The 13,022-nt window shown below is 43.3% G+C and overlaps 1 protein-coding gene across 1 annotated transcript; it reads right to left on the bottom strand.

The window, feature by feature from the left end:
- Nucleotides 1-503: 503 nt before the first annotated feature.
- epha2a (eph receptor A2 a) lies at nt 504-12,583 on the bottom strand. The gene is made up of 17 exons (XM_017408412.3): nt 12,369-12,583; nt 11,574-11,641; nt 9,461-10,097; nt 5,877-6,032; nt 5,447-5,779; nt 4,950-5,077; nt 4,663-4,840; nt 4,460-4,562; nt 4,181-4,230; nt 3,972-4,097; nt 3,690-3,875; nt 3,540-3,601; nt 3,012-3,221; nt 2,665-2,814; nt 2,274-2,467; nt 1,709-1,864; nt 504-1,311 (listed from the first exon to the last, which is right to left on the bottom strand). Exons 1-17 carry the CDS (start codon nt 12,442-12,444, stop codon nt 1,203-1,205), a joined length of 2,922 nt encoding a protein of 973 aa, XP_017263901.1. The 5' UTR covers nt 12,445-12,583; the 3' UTR covers nt 504-1,202.
- Between the last annotated feature and the right edge of the window lie 439 nt (nt 12,584-13,022).

The following is a 13,022-nucleotide window of genomic DNA, read 5'->3' as shown; positions in this document are numbered from 1 at the left end:
TCCTCTTTAAATGTTTGGGTACTGGACTTAAAATGAGTGAAAAAAATAACCAAAGTCCAAAAAAACTTACTATTTATCAAGACCACTTTAAATAATTAAATGAAAGTCTTGTTGCTTGAAAGGAAAATATATTGGGAGAACAAATGATTCAAGACGTTTCCACAAGACTGGAGCAAAAGGCCTCATGTCTGAAGAAAACCAAGAGTTTCCCTGAAGCTTTTTTTTTCTCCATCTTACAAAGATAGTTCATATTGTGAGGGGTGGGTGCGATTTTAACTGCATTGTGCCACTTTTCTTTGACAACACAGTGTTTAAAGTCCGTCTCTTGAGTCATTTCCTCATATGAACTCCAGATGAGGTCTGTTGGATCCGAACCAGACATTGTCTGGGGCTCCCTGTTTACACATATTTACACAGCAGGTGATTCTTGAAGTCAAATGTATAAAAATAAAACTTAAGCATCTGGTTGATTAGTGAAGGGGGAAAAAAAACAGACTCCTGGCCAAAAGGCACCTCTAACTTTATTCTGGCACAAAAATACAATGATCAGTTCATTTATTTAACAAACGGCATAAATATAAAATACAATAAATATTAAATAAAAACAGACAGTTGCATTAAGACATGATGTAAACAAACAAAACAAGATGTGTGATAAAGACATCAGCTTGGAAACATAAGAATGTGACTTTTTTCTTTTTCTTTTGCCCTGAGTGGAATAAAGATTTGCAATTAGAGAGCAAGTCTTTAAAAAAAAAAAATATATATATATATATATATCTTACAGAAAGTAAAATAAACAGACTGGCAGGATAAAGTGAGTGCTTGGAATAAGATGCCCTTAATCATAAAGAGCCTTGAATATTTCAGTCAGTGTATACACAAGCACTCTCACATTTTGCACTACACCATATAACTTGTTTATGTTGAACATTACAAACAGTTTTTCTTATATAAATTACTCTCTTGTGATACCATATTTTACATGAATGTGTGTAGTCTCAGTCCAGTCTGAGCAGATTGGAGGCTTCTCTTCAGTCATGCAACTCTGCGCCACCGAAAGACAAAAATAAAAAATAAAAAAAAAAAAAAAAAAAAGGCTCTGCAGCGAGGCGAGGTTTCACCCTTCACTTCAGTCCTCATCGTCCATGAGTGAAATGGCATGGTCGGTCAGTGCACTTTGATTTGGAGGAATGCTTAGATCACACTGCAAACACGCTGAGGGAGCTGGTCTCGTCTTTCAGGCCCAGGACGCTGTACGCTATTCTCTTCATGTGACCGGGCAACCGAACGCCGATATTTCTGATGTCCCTGAAAGGAAACGAACGACACCATTTCAGATTGCTAAAAAGAAACAAAGAGTAAAATAAACTTGAAATGGGTTCTTTTAATAGCCGAACACATTTTGTGTAAGTTAGAAAGGCGTGAGTGGGCAAATATTGAAACAGTTGGCTAAACATTTCAGATAATCATTTAAAATGGTGAGCTGTGAGTCAAGTACGAATGGTTCAAATTGCTCAGATATTACTGTGGAAGCAGAGAATGAGAGGAATGGGCACAGGCGGAGCGGAGGATTCCTCCATCCACAAACTGAACAACAAATGTTCGCGCCGAGAGCTAAAAAAGTGGTCTGAGTAATTATAAAAATGCGGCCTGTTGCGGGACGAATCACGAATCAGTGCAGCATCTGCGCCACGTGTGCACTTACTCGGGCCTCACAGCGAGCACCTGCTCCATGGTGGTGATCCCTGCACGAGCAAAGCTCTCGTTGTACTGGCTCATCTTGATGGACTCGAGCCACTCGGGCACGGATCTGAACATGGTGTTGTCACAACCGCTGGTGCTGGGCAGGCGGATGGACACGCTGCGGAGAACAACAGGCATCGGCATTTAAAGACGTGTATCAAACTGGATAAAATGATGATAGAAAAAAAAAAAAAAAAAAAAAAAGGTTTATCATCAACATACCAAAACGTGAAAGGTTAGGAACTACCCTTGACTATTCTCTGTAAGTTGTACATTTTTTAAATCCTTCACAGAATTTTTGATCAAATTACATTTTTAGAGAAACATTCCTGAAACAACTGTTATCAAAAAAAAAAAAAAAACGAACAAAGTATGACATATTTTCCACACCAAGCCCTTCAGAATCAAATTACCATAGTTAATTTCATTTTATACGAAGTTTAGAGATTTAAAGCTAGCTGGAACATATTGTTGTTCATCATTTTAAATTTCTTCTATAACATTGTGTTTGAACATAGAGCCCATACCGTGGGTCGAAGTCAGCAATCGTTTTTAAAGACTCTGGACTCTGAAGAAGTTTGTCCAAAATGTTCAGCACGTCTGAGAAGCGAGGCCGCTTGGAGCGGTCGTGCTGCCAACACTGAAGCATGAGCTGGTAGATGGCGGATGGGCAGTCCATCGGAGCAGGAAGCCTGAAACCCTCGTTGATAGCCTTCATGACCTGAGGAAGTGAACGAGCCAGAGTGAAGGGAGAGGTATATTTACCATCAACCGTTTGAACAGGCAGCGGTTCAATACACTTTTGTGTGCCTGAAACGATACGCTGCTAATCAGGCTGCCTTCTCTCACCACAACCCGCAACACAGGCCTAAACAATCAGTCATCACAACCATAAGGGTCATGACAGACGAAACATACCTCATGGTTGCTCATGTCCCAGTAGGGCCGTTCTCCAAATGCCATGACTTCCCACATGACGATCCCAAAGCTCCACACGTCGCTGGCTGAAGTGAATTTCCTGTATGCAATGGCTTCTGGGGCAGTCCAGCGGATGGGGATTTTACCTCCCTGACAGAAAGGAAACATCAACAAATCCTATTTTAAATGTGAAAGGTGAGAAAGCATGAGGCAGTGAAAAGAATAACACTTCAGATTGGACACTGGAGAGAGGAGGCACAATTAACAAAGCACCATTTGTTACCAGACTGAAAAAGTTTGGGGCTCTTATTTGCTTTTAAGTCACGAAGCGCAGCGGTTGGACTTACTCTGGTTGTGTAGGTGCCCTCAGCGTCGTCCTCCAGGACACGTGACAGACCAAAGTCAGACACCTTACACTCCAGGTTGCTGTTGACCAGAACATTTCTTGCTGCCAGGTCTCGGTGGACGTAGCTCATGTCAGAGAGGTATTTCATGCCAGCAGCTATTCCCCGCAGCATTCCCACGAGGTGGTACGAAGAAATCTCTCCGTCGTGGTCCTGAAGGGAACAAAAATAAACGCCAACCTGTAGATTTGTTTGTTTTGAAGAAATAAATTGTGTTGAAACAGAAAACAAAAGTAGCCATATCCTGTCATTTTTGGTTTAAATTGTGTGCTGTATGAACATTAAGGTAACTTTGAGTCAGATAACATTTAGCTTACCTTAATGAGACTTTAAAAATAGACTCTTCCTTTATTATAGCAGCATTTACTAAATTTTATGTTTAACCCAAATAGGTGCAACTTTTATTTCACTTTCCAAAAATACAAATATTTGGTGATAAAAATGATGAGAAAGTAAAATACTGACACCTACCTTCAGATATGTGTCGAGAGCTCCATTCTCCATGTATTCGGTCACTATCATGGCATGCTTGACTGAAAATATAAAACAAAAAGTTAAGCTTTTCCAGCAAAAGCTGATGACTAATTAACAGAATCCGACGTTGTCTCGTCGCTGACTCACATTTGGTGACGACTCCCTCCAGCCGGATGATATTTGGGTGCGAAAACTGACCCATGATGCTGGCCTCGCTCAAGAAGTCCTGCCTCTGTTTCTCCGAGTAGCCGGGCTTCAGGGTCTTAATGGCGACGGTCACCTCCCCTTTCCCAGGAGTCTTCATCCCGCCTCGAAACACTTCCCCAAACTCTCCTAATTGACAGGGCAGAGAGCGGGAATAAACGTCGGAAGCGCTTACAAAAGAAAACGTCGTTAAATGGAAGGTGAGCAGTTTGAAAACACTCTTACCAACGCCAATGACTTTTTGTTTGCTGATTGCACTTGCGTCTATTTCTTTGACAAACTTTTGGATGGCAATGTTAGGGTCTTCGTACATGTGTGGGTCAACGTATGCCTTCAGAGGCTTAATTTGATCTGAGGAGGACAGAATGATCATCATAAAAAAAAGATAAAAATCATAATTTAATTTTGAATCATTGCTTGGATGCTTGGCTAACCTGTGGAAAAGGGATCCTCGGGTCCTCCTCTGCCACGGGAGCTCAGTCTCCTGGAAAACAAGGCTAATTACCACAAGACTACACAAAGCAGAGGCTGTTTTTTTTTGTTTTTTTTGGTAATTGCAGTCAGCTTGGCTAAGAAAGACAAAGGGTGTATTCAGAAGCAAGCGTCCTTGAGCTAGTGTCTGATAACCACATAGTTTAAAGATTTGGAAACGTAACGTTTACCCCAATGACACACGCGCCGAGTGTGGATTCGAAGCGTGCGCTACAACTAACCTTCGACGCAGCAGCAGGAAGGCCACGACAACGAGCAGAATAACGGCCACTCCGACCACTGCTCCCATCACCACGGTGGGCTTGTTCTGTGTCTGAGACTCGGCTGCTCGGAGTCACACAAAGACAGATGGTTTGCCATTAATAAACACAAATTTACACGAATAAATATTTGAAACAAAAATTTTGTTTAGGGCCGCTGGTACCTAAAGGTGAAGTACGAAACTCGTGCTCCGTGCTGTAGCTTCCAGGCATCCCTTCAGGAGTCAGAACCTGCACCCTGAACATGTAAGTAGTGTCTGAAGTGAGGTCATTAATCTGGACAGAGTTCTTGTCCAAAATTAGGACGGTGTAGGTGGTCACGTCACTCTCACTGTCAACTTCCTGCAAAGAGAGAGGTTTTAAAATTGGGATTTGTTAGAATGATGCATTTATCCTCCTTCAAATAACTTTGTGTGAACGAAGTCCACTACCAAAGAGCCGTCCGTCTTACTTTTTTGCGGTACATAAGCTCATAGCGGTGATTGATGTGGGCTGGAGGTCTGCGAGACAGAGTCCAGGACAAAGACAGACTGGTGGGGCCACGATCGTCCAGATGGATCGACGTCACCTTGGGGGGAGCTAAGGGTCGGCGAGAGACAGAAAGCAAAATAATGGTTAGTGACTAATCATAGTCTTTGGAAGGGATACTTGGAAATGAAAGCCTTTGGGACTCAGTGGGTCAGACCAAATTCCTCTTTCTGTAGTAAGCCCATCTTTTGTAGAAGCCTTTAATTGAAAGGTACAAGGTTACATGAAAAACAGTTTGTCATTCTCCTAATCTGGTTAGAATTTACTTTAAAAACAGTCTTAATTTGAACACTTTGATGTTGAAAGCTCATGTTACAGTTTACAGCTCATCCCTTCACTAAAACTTTAACTAATTGTGTCAAAATCACACAGAAACTGAGTCTGTCCGTCTCCCAAACAACGACATCTATTATTTCTTACTTGTATAATCCAAAGCAGTCCTGATAGTCGCGGTGGCCCCCTCGGTGTTGTCTCCGGACACTCCACTGCGAGTCTCCACAGTGAACGTGTAGTTAAGATGAGAATCCAGGCCGCTAATGACGACTGTGGTGTCCTGAAGGTCCGTGGGACCCGTCTCGAAACGGATCTTCTCACCGCAGGGGACGCACGAGTCCTCGTCGCAGACCTCGCACACCACGCTGTAGGTGAGGTCGCTGCGGCCTCCGGTCACAAGCGGCGGACTCCAGGCCAGCATCAGCCGGCCCTCCCCTGACAGGGTAGTGGACGTGAGGTCGAGTGGAGCACTAGGTGGAGCTTGGGGAGGAAATAAATGACACGAGACAGTCAGAGAAACCGTTAAAAATGAGCTAAAAGGTTAATTTTAACAGTAAATATTGAGTGGGGTTGTTACCTGAGCAGGGCGACGTTGGAGGGTCGGAAGACGCGCGGAAGAATCCGTCCTCACACAGACACTCGATGGCACCAGCTGACGAGGGCTTGGTGTTATCAGGACAAATCTGACATAAGTTGTTGGACTCCCATGGCTTGAAGTAGCCTGGTTTGCATTCTGTGTGAGATAAAGAGGCCGCGAGTTAGTTTAAATGTGACATATGAAACAGACCAACACAGGAAGGAAGGAATGACAGATCAAAAAGAGCAAACAAAGCTCTCTGTCAGACTGGCCCCATTCCAACCAACAGGAAGCATTTGTCATTAGTAGCCTATAATCACTGAACCTCTGTATCAGGAAGAAGAAGGAATTTCCCTGACGATCTGCCTTCACTCGCCTCTTTTGCCCAGAGGCCTGATCTCGGGTCGCGCTGCCAGTGTCAACCGGATGGCAGCAGAGCAGTAAATCAGGTGATCTGATCTGAACCACGCAGCTCAAATTTCTGGTAGATAATATTTTTGTTTTCACCAAAGGAAGTAGCACCTTGGACACCGATGGAGGGCTGTAATGAGCATTTCATTGCAGAGATAAACAGCCTTCCAGGGCATGGGAGGTTAACGAACACGCAGACGGGACAGAAACCCGAGCACAAGAGCTGCAATTCAGTCGGAGGCTGGCGTTTCCTCCCTTTCTTCCTTCCTTCCGTAGCAGCAGATGCACATATTTTTGGACTGGGGTTAGGCATCTGAGCAGAGGGAAGCTCAGGAAAGTTCTCATCTCTCTCCTTTCATGTTTTCGGGGAGCACCCTTTAATCCGGCCCCTCACGCCAGCGACAGAGAGAAGAGATTGAGTGAATCCCGCAAAGAAGACACGACGCGTTACTTCCCCACCAAAGCAGAAGGACCTTTGCACCCAGTGGTGGAGAAGGAGCAGGTTGCGTTTGGGGTAGAGATGAATAAAAGGTTTGTGGGGGGGTAAAGGTCTCGAGCACCAACAGAAGCTCCCTCTGGGGAGTCACTTGGCGGCAGTGGGGGTGTAGCCGGGGTTATTTCGAATAAGAAAAGGGGGCCAGCCCATTTTATCTTGAGCTGGAACAGCAGGACCTCGGGCACGTACTAAAGAAACTACAGCTCTATTCATCTATTGTCTGCGCGGCTCGACGAAGTGGTGCCATAAATATGTTGAATTACTCTTTATAACGCTCACAAATGGCAGCGTGTGTGCAGTGCAAAACTAAACCGTTATTTCAAATGTTGGCACAAAAAAAAAAAATTAATCAAGTTTCATCTGTTTAAGTATTAGTGTCTAAAACTCCCAAACTTCCATTTTTTCTGAAGGAGTGCTTCTAATGGTCTCTCTTTGTGAAAAGAACTGAAGTTCTGCACTGATGCTTTTAATAAAGGAGCCCATTTTTGGGGGGCTTTCTGTGCTTCAGCCTATTGTTCTAATGAGTGGGAACGTGGATTAGGGAGCTTGTTGCGCGTGTTAACAACCGGATGAAAGAGCAAAAGGAGGCAGAGCGAGGCATGTCATTGGCTAACAGCTGTCCCGTTGCTCCACTAATCCTCTTGGCTAAATTACACTCCACACCTAAGAATCCACAAAACCAGCCTCCCTCCTGCACCAACTGGCGGCTTCGCTCCCGACCGAAGACAATCTGCTTATTTGTGTCAGTCAGCATTCCTCCTCATGTTGCCCTGCTTCCCGTTCACCCAACAGTTGGGCTCTTTGGGGGAATCCACACGCAGGACAGGAGCCTGTTAGGATATCACTTTCTCTTGTTGTAATAAAACTGGAACGAGACTCTGAGATTCCAACATTCGGGGGCTGGCTAATAGACGTTAGGACTCTTTTTGTTTTCTTATGTAATAACAGATGCTTCCTTCATCCTAATAATCAGGTTAACATCCAGACTTTGGGATCGTGTCTTTTCCTGTTGTAAAAAAAAAAAGAAAAAGAAAATTTCCTGTCTTTTTTTTTTTGCCAGCTTCCATTTCGAGTGCTTGGCTCAGTGTGACCGTCATCAGGAAACTTGGAAACTAAAACATTCCTCTTTCGCTCTGCCTTCCTGAAAGATCTGCGCTTTGAAGTACGGCACTTATCAGTTGTTGTCCGATTTCTAAAGTCCTAATCAATTCTGTTTGGCTTATATGATGCCACAAAACACTCGGATGTGTGTCACGACTCAAAAAGCCTTCCACATCTTGTTATCTGTGCAAACGTAACCAAACCCTAAAGTCATAATTTGAAGATAGTCAGTGAGGAATGATCCAAGGACAACCATCCTTGGATTAAAATGCTGATTTGATGTACTTTTGACGACCTAACGATCAACAAAAAGACGTTTGTGACGGTTCATCGCGTCTTTCAGCCGGTGGGAACCCACAGGAAGAATGGGAACATAACTCAGATTCCTCCCAGTCAAGGTGGCTCGGACCGTCAGGAGTCATAAACTGCCGGCTGACTCAGTCTTAACCCCTAATAGGTGTGTCAGCCTCTTCCCTGCAATCTGTGGTTTCCGTTGCCTTGGCAACCGGTCCAAAACAAATACTTGTGAGAAGAAAGACACACCACAGCAGGTAGTCATTCCGACACAGTCACACAGCCTTTCCTCTGTTCAATCAGCGCTGTAGGTATAGGTGACGCGAGGATGAAAGAATTCCTATAAGAAATCCCCTGACGGCCCTTTCCTCCCTCCTTCCTCTTCACTCTGTACCCTCTCTCCTCCCACGTTTCCTCCAGACAGTATAACACACCACACCCCAAAATACCAAAGGACGGACCGACTTCTGCAGAAAAAAGGAGCGGGTACGGCATAACTGTGATAGTCGTGTTCTTTGTTTCCCTATTTTAAAGTCAAATCAGCTTCATGTTCTCGGATTACACTGTTCTAAATTATCTCACATGCTGTACATGAGGCTCTTTGTTTAATATAACTCAAAAAGTAACTCTTTATGATCGTTTAAAAGTCTGAAAAAACTATTTCATACATTACATATTAATAGTTTTCAGTAAGTAATGTGCACTTCTTATTGAAGAGCACTGATTTTGGATTTCTGTGCTCATTAAATTATTGTAGATTACTTTTAATCATGTGTGCTGACTTATTTAATTCAGAAAAACTATTTCAGTTTATCTCCAGCTTGATTTGAGATACAGTAGTTTCCATAAGCAGTACACTCCAAATCTTTGAAGGTCCTTTTTGATATCTCTAATTTAAATAAAAAAGAAGCGCAACAAACTCAACGTTTACATAAAACCAGGACAGAGCTTCCTGTACTGTACATTATCACCTGAAGCTATAAAGCAGCGTTTGAGCCCAGCCCCATTCCTGCAACCTGAGAGATCAGCAGTGGAAAACAATGAAGCGTTGGGCAACAGGTAAAAAGATAAAACGGAGGCGTCAGCGGAAGCAGAGACGGACACACAGAATTATTCATCTGTTTTTACACAAAGAAGCCTGTTGTGGTTCTAACCGACAGTAATATTACCAAACAAGCACAATTAACATTCCTGCGGACTCGTTACTCAATCAGAGACAAATTTGTTACAACACCTAGAGAAAGACAAACACAGTTGAGAGCACATTTTTGGCAGCGCTTACCCTGGCAGGAGTTTTCTTTGGCTTCGTAGCCTGGGAGACACTGGCACTGACCCATGGGAACCACCCAGTCTCCCTCAGCTGTGCAGTAAATGCGCGGGGTGGCCTGACTGACGGCGTTCTTTACGCAGGCTCCCTCCACCTCCTTCAAGCCATCTGCCACCGTCTCCGGGAAGGCTGCCAGGCTCTCCACGGCGGAGGGGCACGTCTTGTAGTAGACCCTGACAGACAGCAGCGCCACACAAGCACCCACATCCTGAAAGGCCAGGTAGAAGCCCTTTTTCCCCTTGAGCTCCACCTTCTTGGTCTCTTTGTTGATCTTCGCCACGCGCCCTCGGGTGACTTCGTCAGGGGCGATGGTGGCCACTTTGCGGAAGAGTGCTTTCCGGAAATTGGTTCCCACGTCGGCGTCGGCCTCAGAGATGAAGAGGTTGAAGGTTTCTTTGCAGGAAACGGAGGCCCCGTCAAACGTGTTGCAGTCCCGCACGATAAACTGGAGCTCCACGGAGAAACGGCCGGTACCAGGGGGCCCCTGGATGTACGTGGTGCGTAACCAGTTGTCCTGTTCAGGCGTGTCTACACTGCAAACACTGTAGGTATAAAAAAGTGAGCCATTCACCACCGTCTGGACAATCTCCCACTGCAGACCAAAAGAGAAGAAAGAAAGAAGCAGACCTATTAGTTTGTATGACTAAAGTCCTTCTAACAAGTGCCAGTAATGCCAGGGGTAGAATAGCTTTTTAGGGACATTTTATTGCCAAGATCCCCTTTAATTGATGAGACACCTTTTCTTTCATGGTTTCTGAGACGCTCATAAAGTGCAGAATGAGCTGAAACGTTTCTTTTTTTCCGTACATTAAGATTGCCTGGACTTGTGCGGTGCTCACAACGTGTGTGGGTTTCCATTTACACACATGACCGCAGGAGCGTATAGGACCCAAACCCAACAAATACTACTGTAGAGTACCACCTTACTTTTATGGCAGTGAGACGAGCTTTGTAAGCACAGCGCTGCATGAGGCATGGCAGCAGAATCAGCAGCAATTAAGGGTTTTTTTACGAGAGGGAACCTCTGAGGAGCATAAAAGATTAAAAGACTTAATTTCAGATTAGATTTTAATACCTCAACTGTTAGCAGTTTGTGTTGGTTTCAGGAAATAAACGAGTGCTCGAACCTTTTTTCTAAAATCTGCAGTTGGAAACAGGCAGTGCCTTTTACCAAACTTAGTTTTAATATTTGTCAAAGCCCTCCTTGCCTTTGATGAATTTAAATCCCAAAACAAGTAACTGCACGTGATTTTCAAATGAACTCCTGCTGTTTAGCTGCTGAAAAATGCCTCGCTGCTCAAAAAAAAAAGTCACTCTACTTGCGAAACGAAACACATTTTTGTAAGTTTATTAAAAGTCGCACAAGACCAAAGCTTATTTAAACAGGCGAAGGGAAATCCTATCCAGCACGACGACAATCCTTACATTCTCAGATCTTTGAGTGAAACAAGAAACACAGCCCACACACTTCAACTGGCCACGTCCTGTTTCTTATTTTGGACGGAAAGCCACTGAACTATAGATAGGAATGAGAGGGATGGCTCTGTACGTCTGGAACAAACTTTCCTGTATTTATTTACTCTTTTTTTAAATTTTATTTTAGTCATGTCTTTCCATATTGGCCTGTAAGCGTAATCTCTAAATTTAAACAAAAATAAAAACTGAATCACTGGGTAAAGAAAACAAAACTTGAAATGTAACCTTAAAGCCATGCAGAGAAAGCAGTCCAGGGTCACCATAAAATGCCTCTTGGTATTGTAAATTTAAACGCAGGCTCGAACCTTGACGTTTTAATGGCGTTCATAAGCTCTTTATGAAAGGGTGGAATTAACACAAGACAAGCCGAGCTGTGCCAAACCTCATCGAGCTGCCGTTCATTCCATCTCTCCCAGAGAGCTCTTTTAGTGGCCACGAATGAGCGGAGACAGGCCTCCGCCGTTGTCACCCAGCAGGTTTGAATGATCCAGACAAGAATTTCTGCTTATGCGCTTCCACACTGACGGGGGAACACGGCTTCGAGCCGTATGCTACAGTCTTAAAAGAGCATCGATGGGGTATAAATACTCACCCCTTCCTCGTTTGGGTACGTCAACCAGCCCAACTCTGATCCTGAGGTCCTCATATCCAGCAACACATCTGCAGGCACAAACAGGGATGTAGAACTTTTAATGCAACAATTTAAAATGTATAACAATAAAATGAACATTTAGTCATTAAAAAGCAATGAAAAATAAATTTCTACTTATTGGTTAGGTGGCTTAGATTATGACTTCAGTGGTATGTTTTTTATCTTTAAGGGGAAGCAGTTTTATTGGGGGTCACATGCCAATGCTTTGACGATTTAATCAAGCATGTCGGTCTGATTTTGGGTTTCAGTGACCGTGTCCTTCAGGTCTATAAGATCCTGGACTAATAGTGGCTGAGAAAGGCGTGGGAAGTTAAATATCCGTGACCGCCACGAGTGAAACAAAAAGCGGTGTAAAAATCAGGAAACAGGTGCCCTTCATCGGCAAGATTTTCATTTAAAACAGGACCAGACTGACCTAAATTAAAATATCTATCTATCTATCTATCTATCTATCTATCTATCTATCTATCCATCCAAAATAAAATGATAACGAGCAATTAAATTTTAACAACCTATGGAAATCAATCTGAACCGACCGGGATCAATAAATCAATTAAAGGAGCCAAAGGACTGAGCAAATTATTAACATAAACTGTTAAACAATACTGGTTAAAAAGAGTTCATACCAAGTGAAAGGTTTTACGTAAATCAAGCCTGTTTTAAATTCCAGCCTCCTGACTCACAAGGTGCGGCAAAGTTTGTTAACTTATTAAAAAAAAGAAAAAAAATACTTACGTTCTTTCGACTGGAGGGTGATAAATATTTGATAAATGAATAAAAACAAGTATAAGTTGACGCGACGCGGCTCCATGTCTCCACACAACTAAATTTTTTTTTTAAAAAGTTGTGTTTTTGTATCTTTAAACCTTCTTCTTCTCCTCCTCCTCTGGCACCACCGACCGGCTCCTCGTCTCCAGATTCTTCTTCTTCTACGCCGGGCTCAACGCGCACGAGCCAACAGCTCATTCAGAAACAGGTGGCGTCATCGCCCCTCCCCCCGCCGCCCTTTGGAATGTGGAAGCGGACCAAATATGGTGATAGGAGGGCGGGGCCAAGTCTGCACCGCAGCTGTTTCATTGAGGAAGCTCGTAAACCCGTTTTTAATTGCTCCTGTTTAAATAGTAAAGATAGATTACGTAACAGTTTTATTTAACGATAGATTACATTTCTTTACACAGACTATTATTACCAATTTGTGTTGCAAAGTTACATTGGTAGTCTGTAAAATGAAACTGCTTGTCTGACTATTTAGTGAAATATAAAACTTCACGTTGTTTAAATATGAGGTCAATGTCAACAACAGTTTCTTCTTTTCAAATTAAAACACTTGATGCTACAACAGCATTTTGGAATGGTATTTCTATGCCTGTATTTTATGTTTTTTTCTCT

Source organism: Kryptolebias marmoratus, linkage group LG4 (genome assembly GCF_001649575.2).
Source record: "Kryptolebias marmoratus isolate JLee-2015 linkage group LG4, ASM164957v2, whole genome shotgun sequence".
Classification (NCBI taxonomy): domain Eukaryota; kingdom Metazoa; phylum Chordata; class Actinopteri; order Cyprinodontiformes; family Rivulidae; genus Kryptolebias; species Kryptolebias marmoratus.
Note: the sequence above shows the minus strand (reverse complement) of the source record. Positions and strands in the feature narration are given on the sequence as shown.

What these genes read in the sequence shown, in the direction of transcription:
- epha2a (XM_017408412.3), bottom strand. Translation starts at nt 12,444, where the DNA reads ATGGAGCCGCGTCGCGTCAACTTATACTTGTTTTTATTCATTTATCAA. An exon ending in CAAAGAAAACTCCTGCCAGG is followed by an intron (nt 6,033 to 9,460) that starts GTAAGCGCTGCC and finishes TATCTCACACAG; the next exon opens with AATGCAAACCAGGCTACTTC. An exon ending in TTCCTGCTGCTGCGTCGAAG is followed by an intron (nt 4,231 to 4,459) that starts GTTAGTTGTAGC and finishes CTTGTTTTCCAG; the next exon opens with GAGACTGAGCTCCCGTGGCA.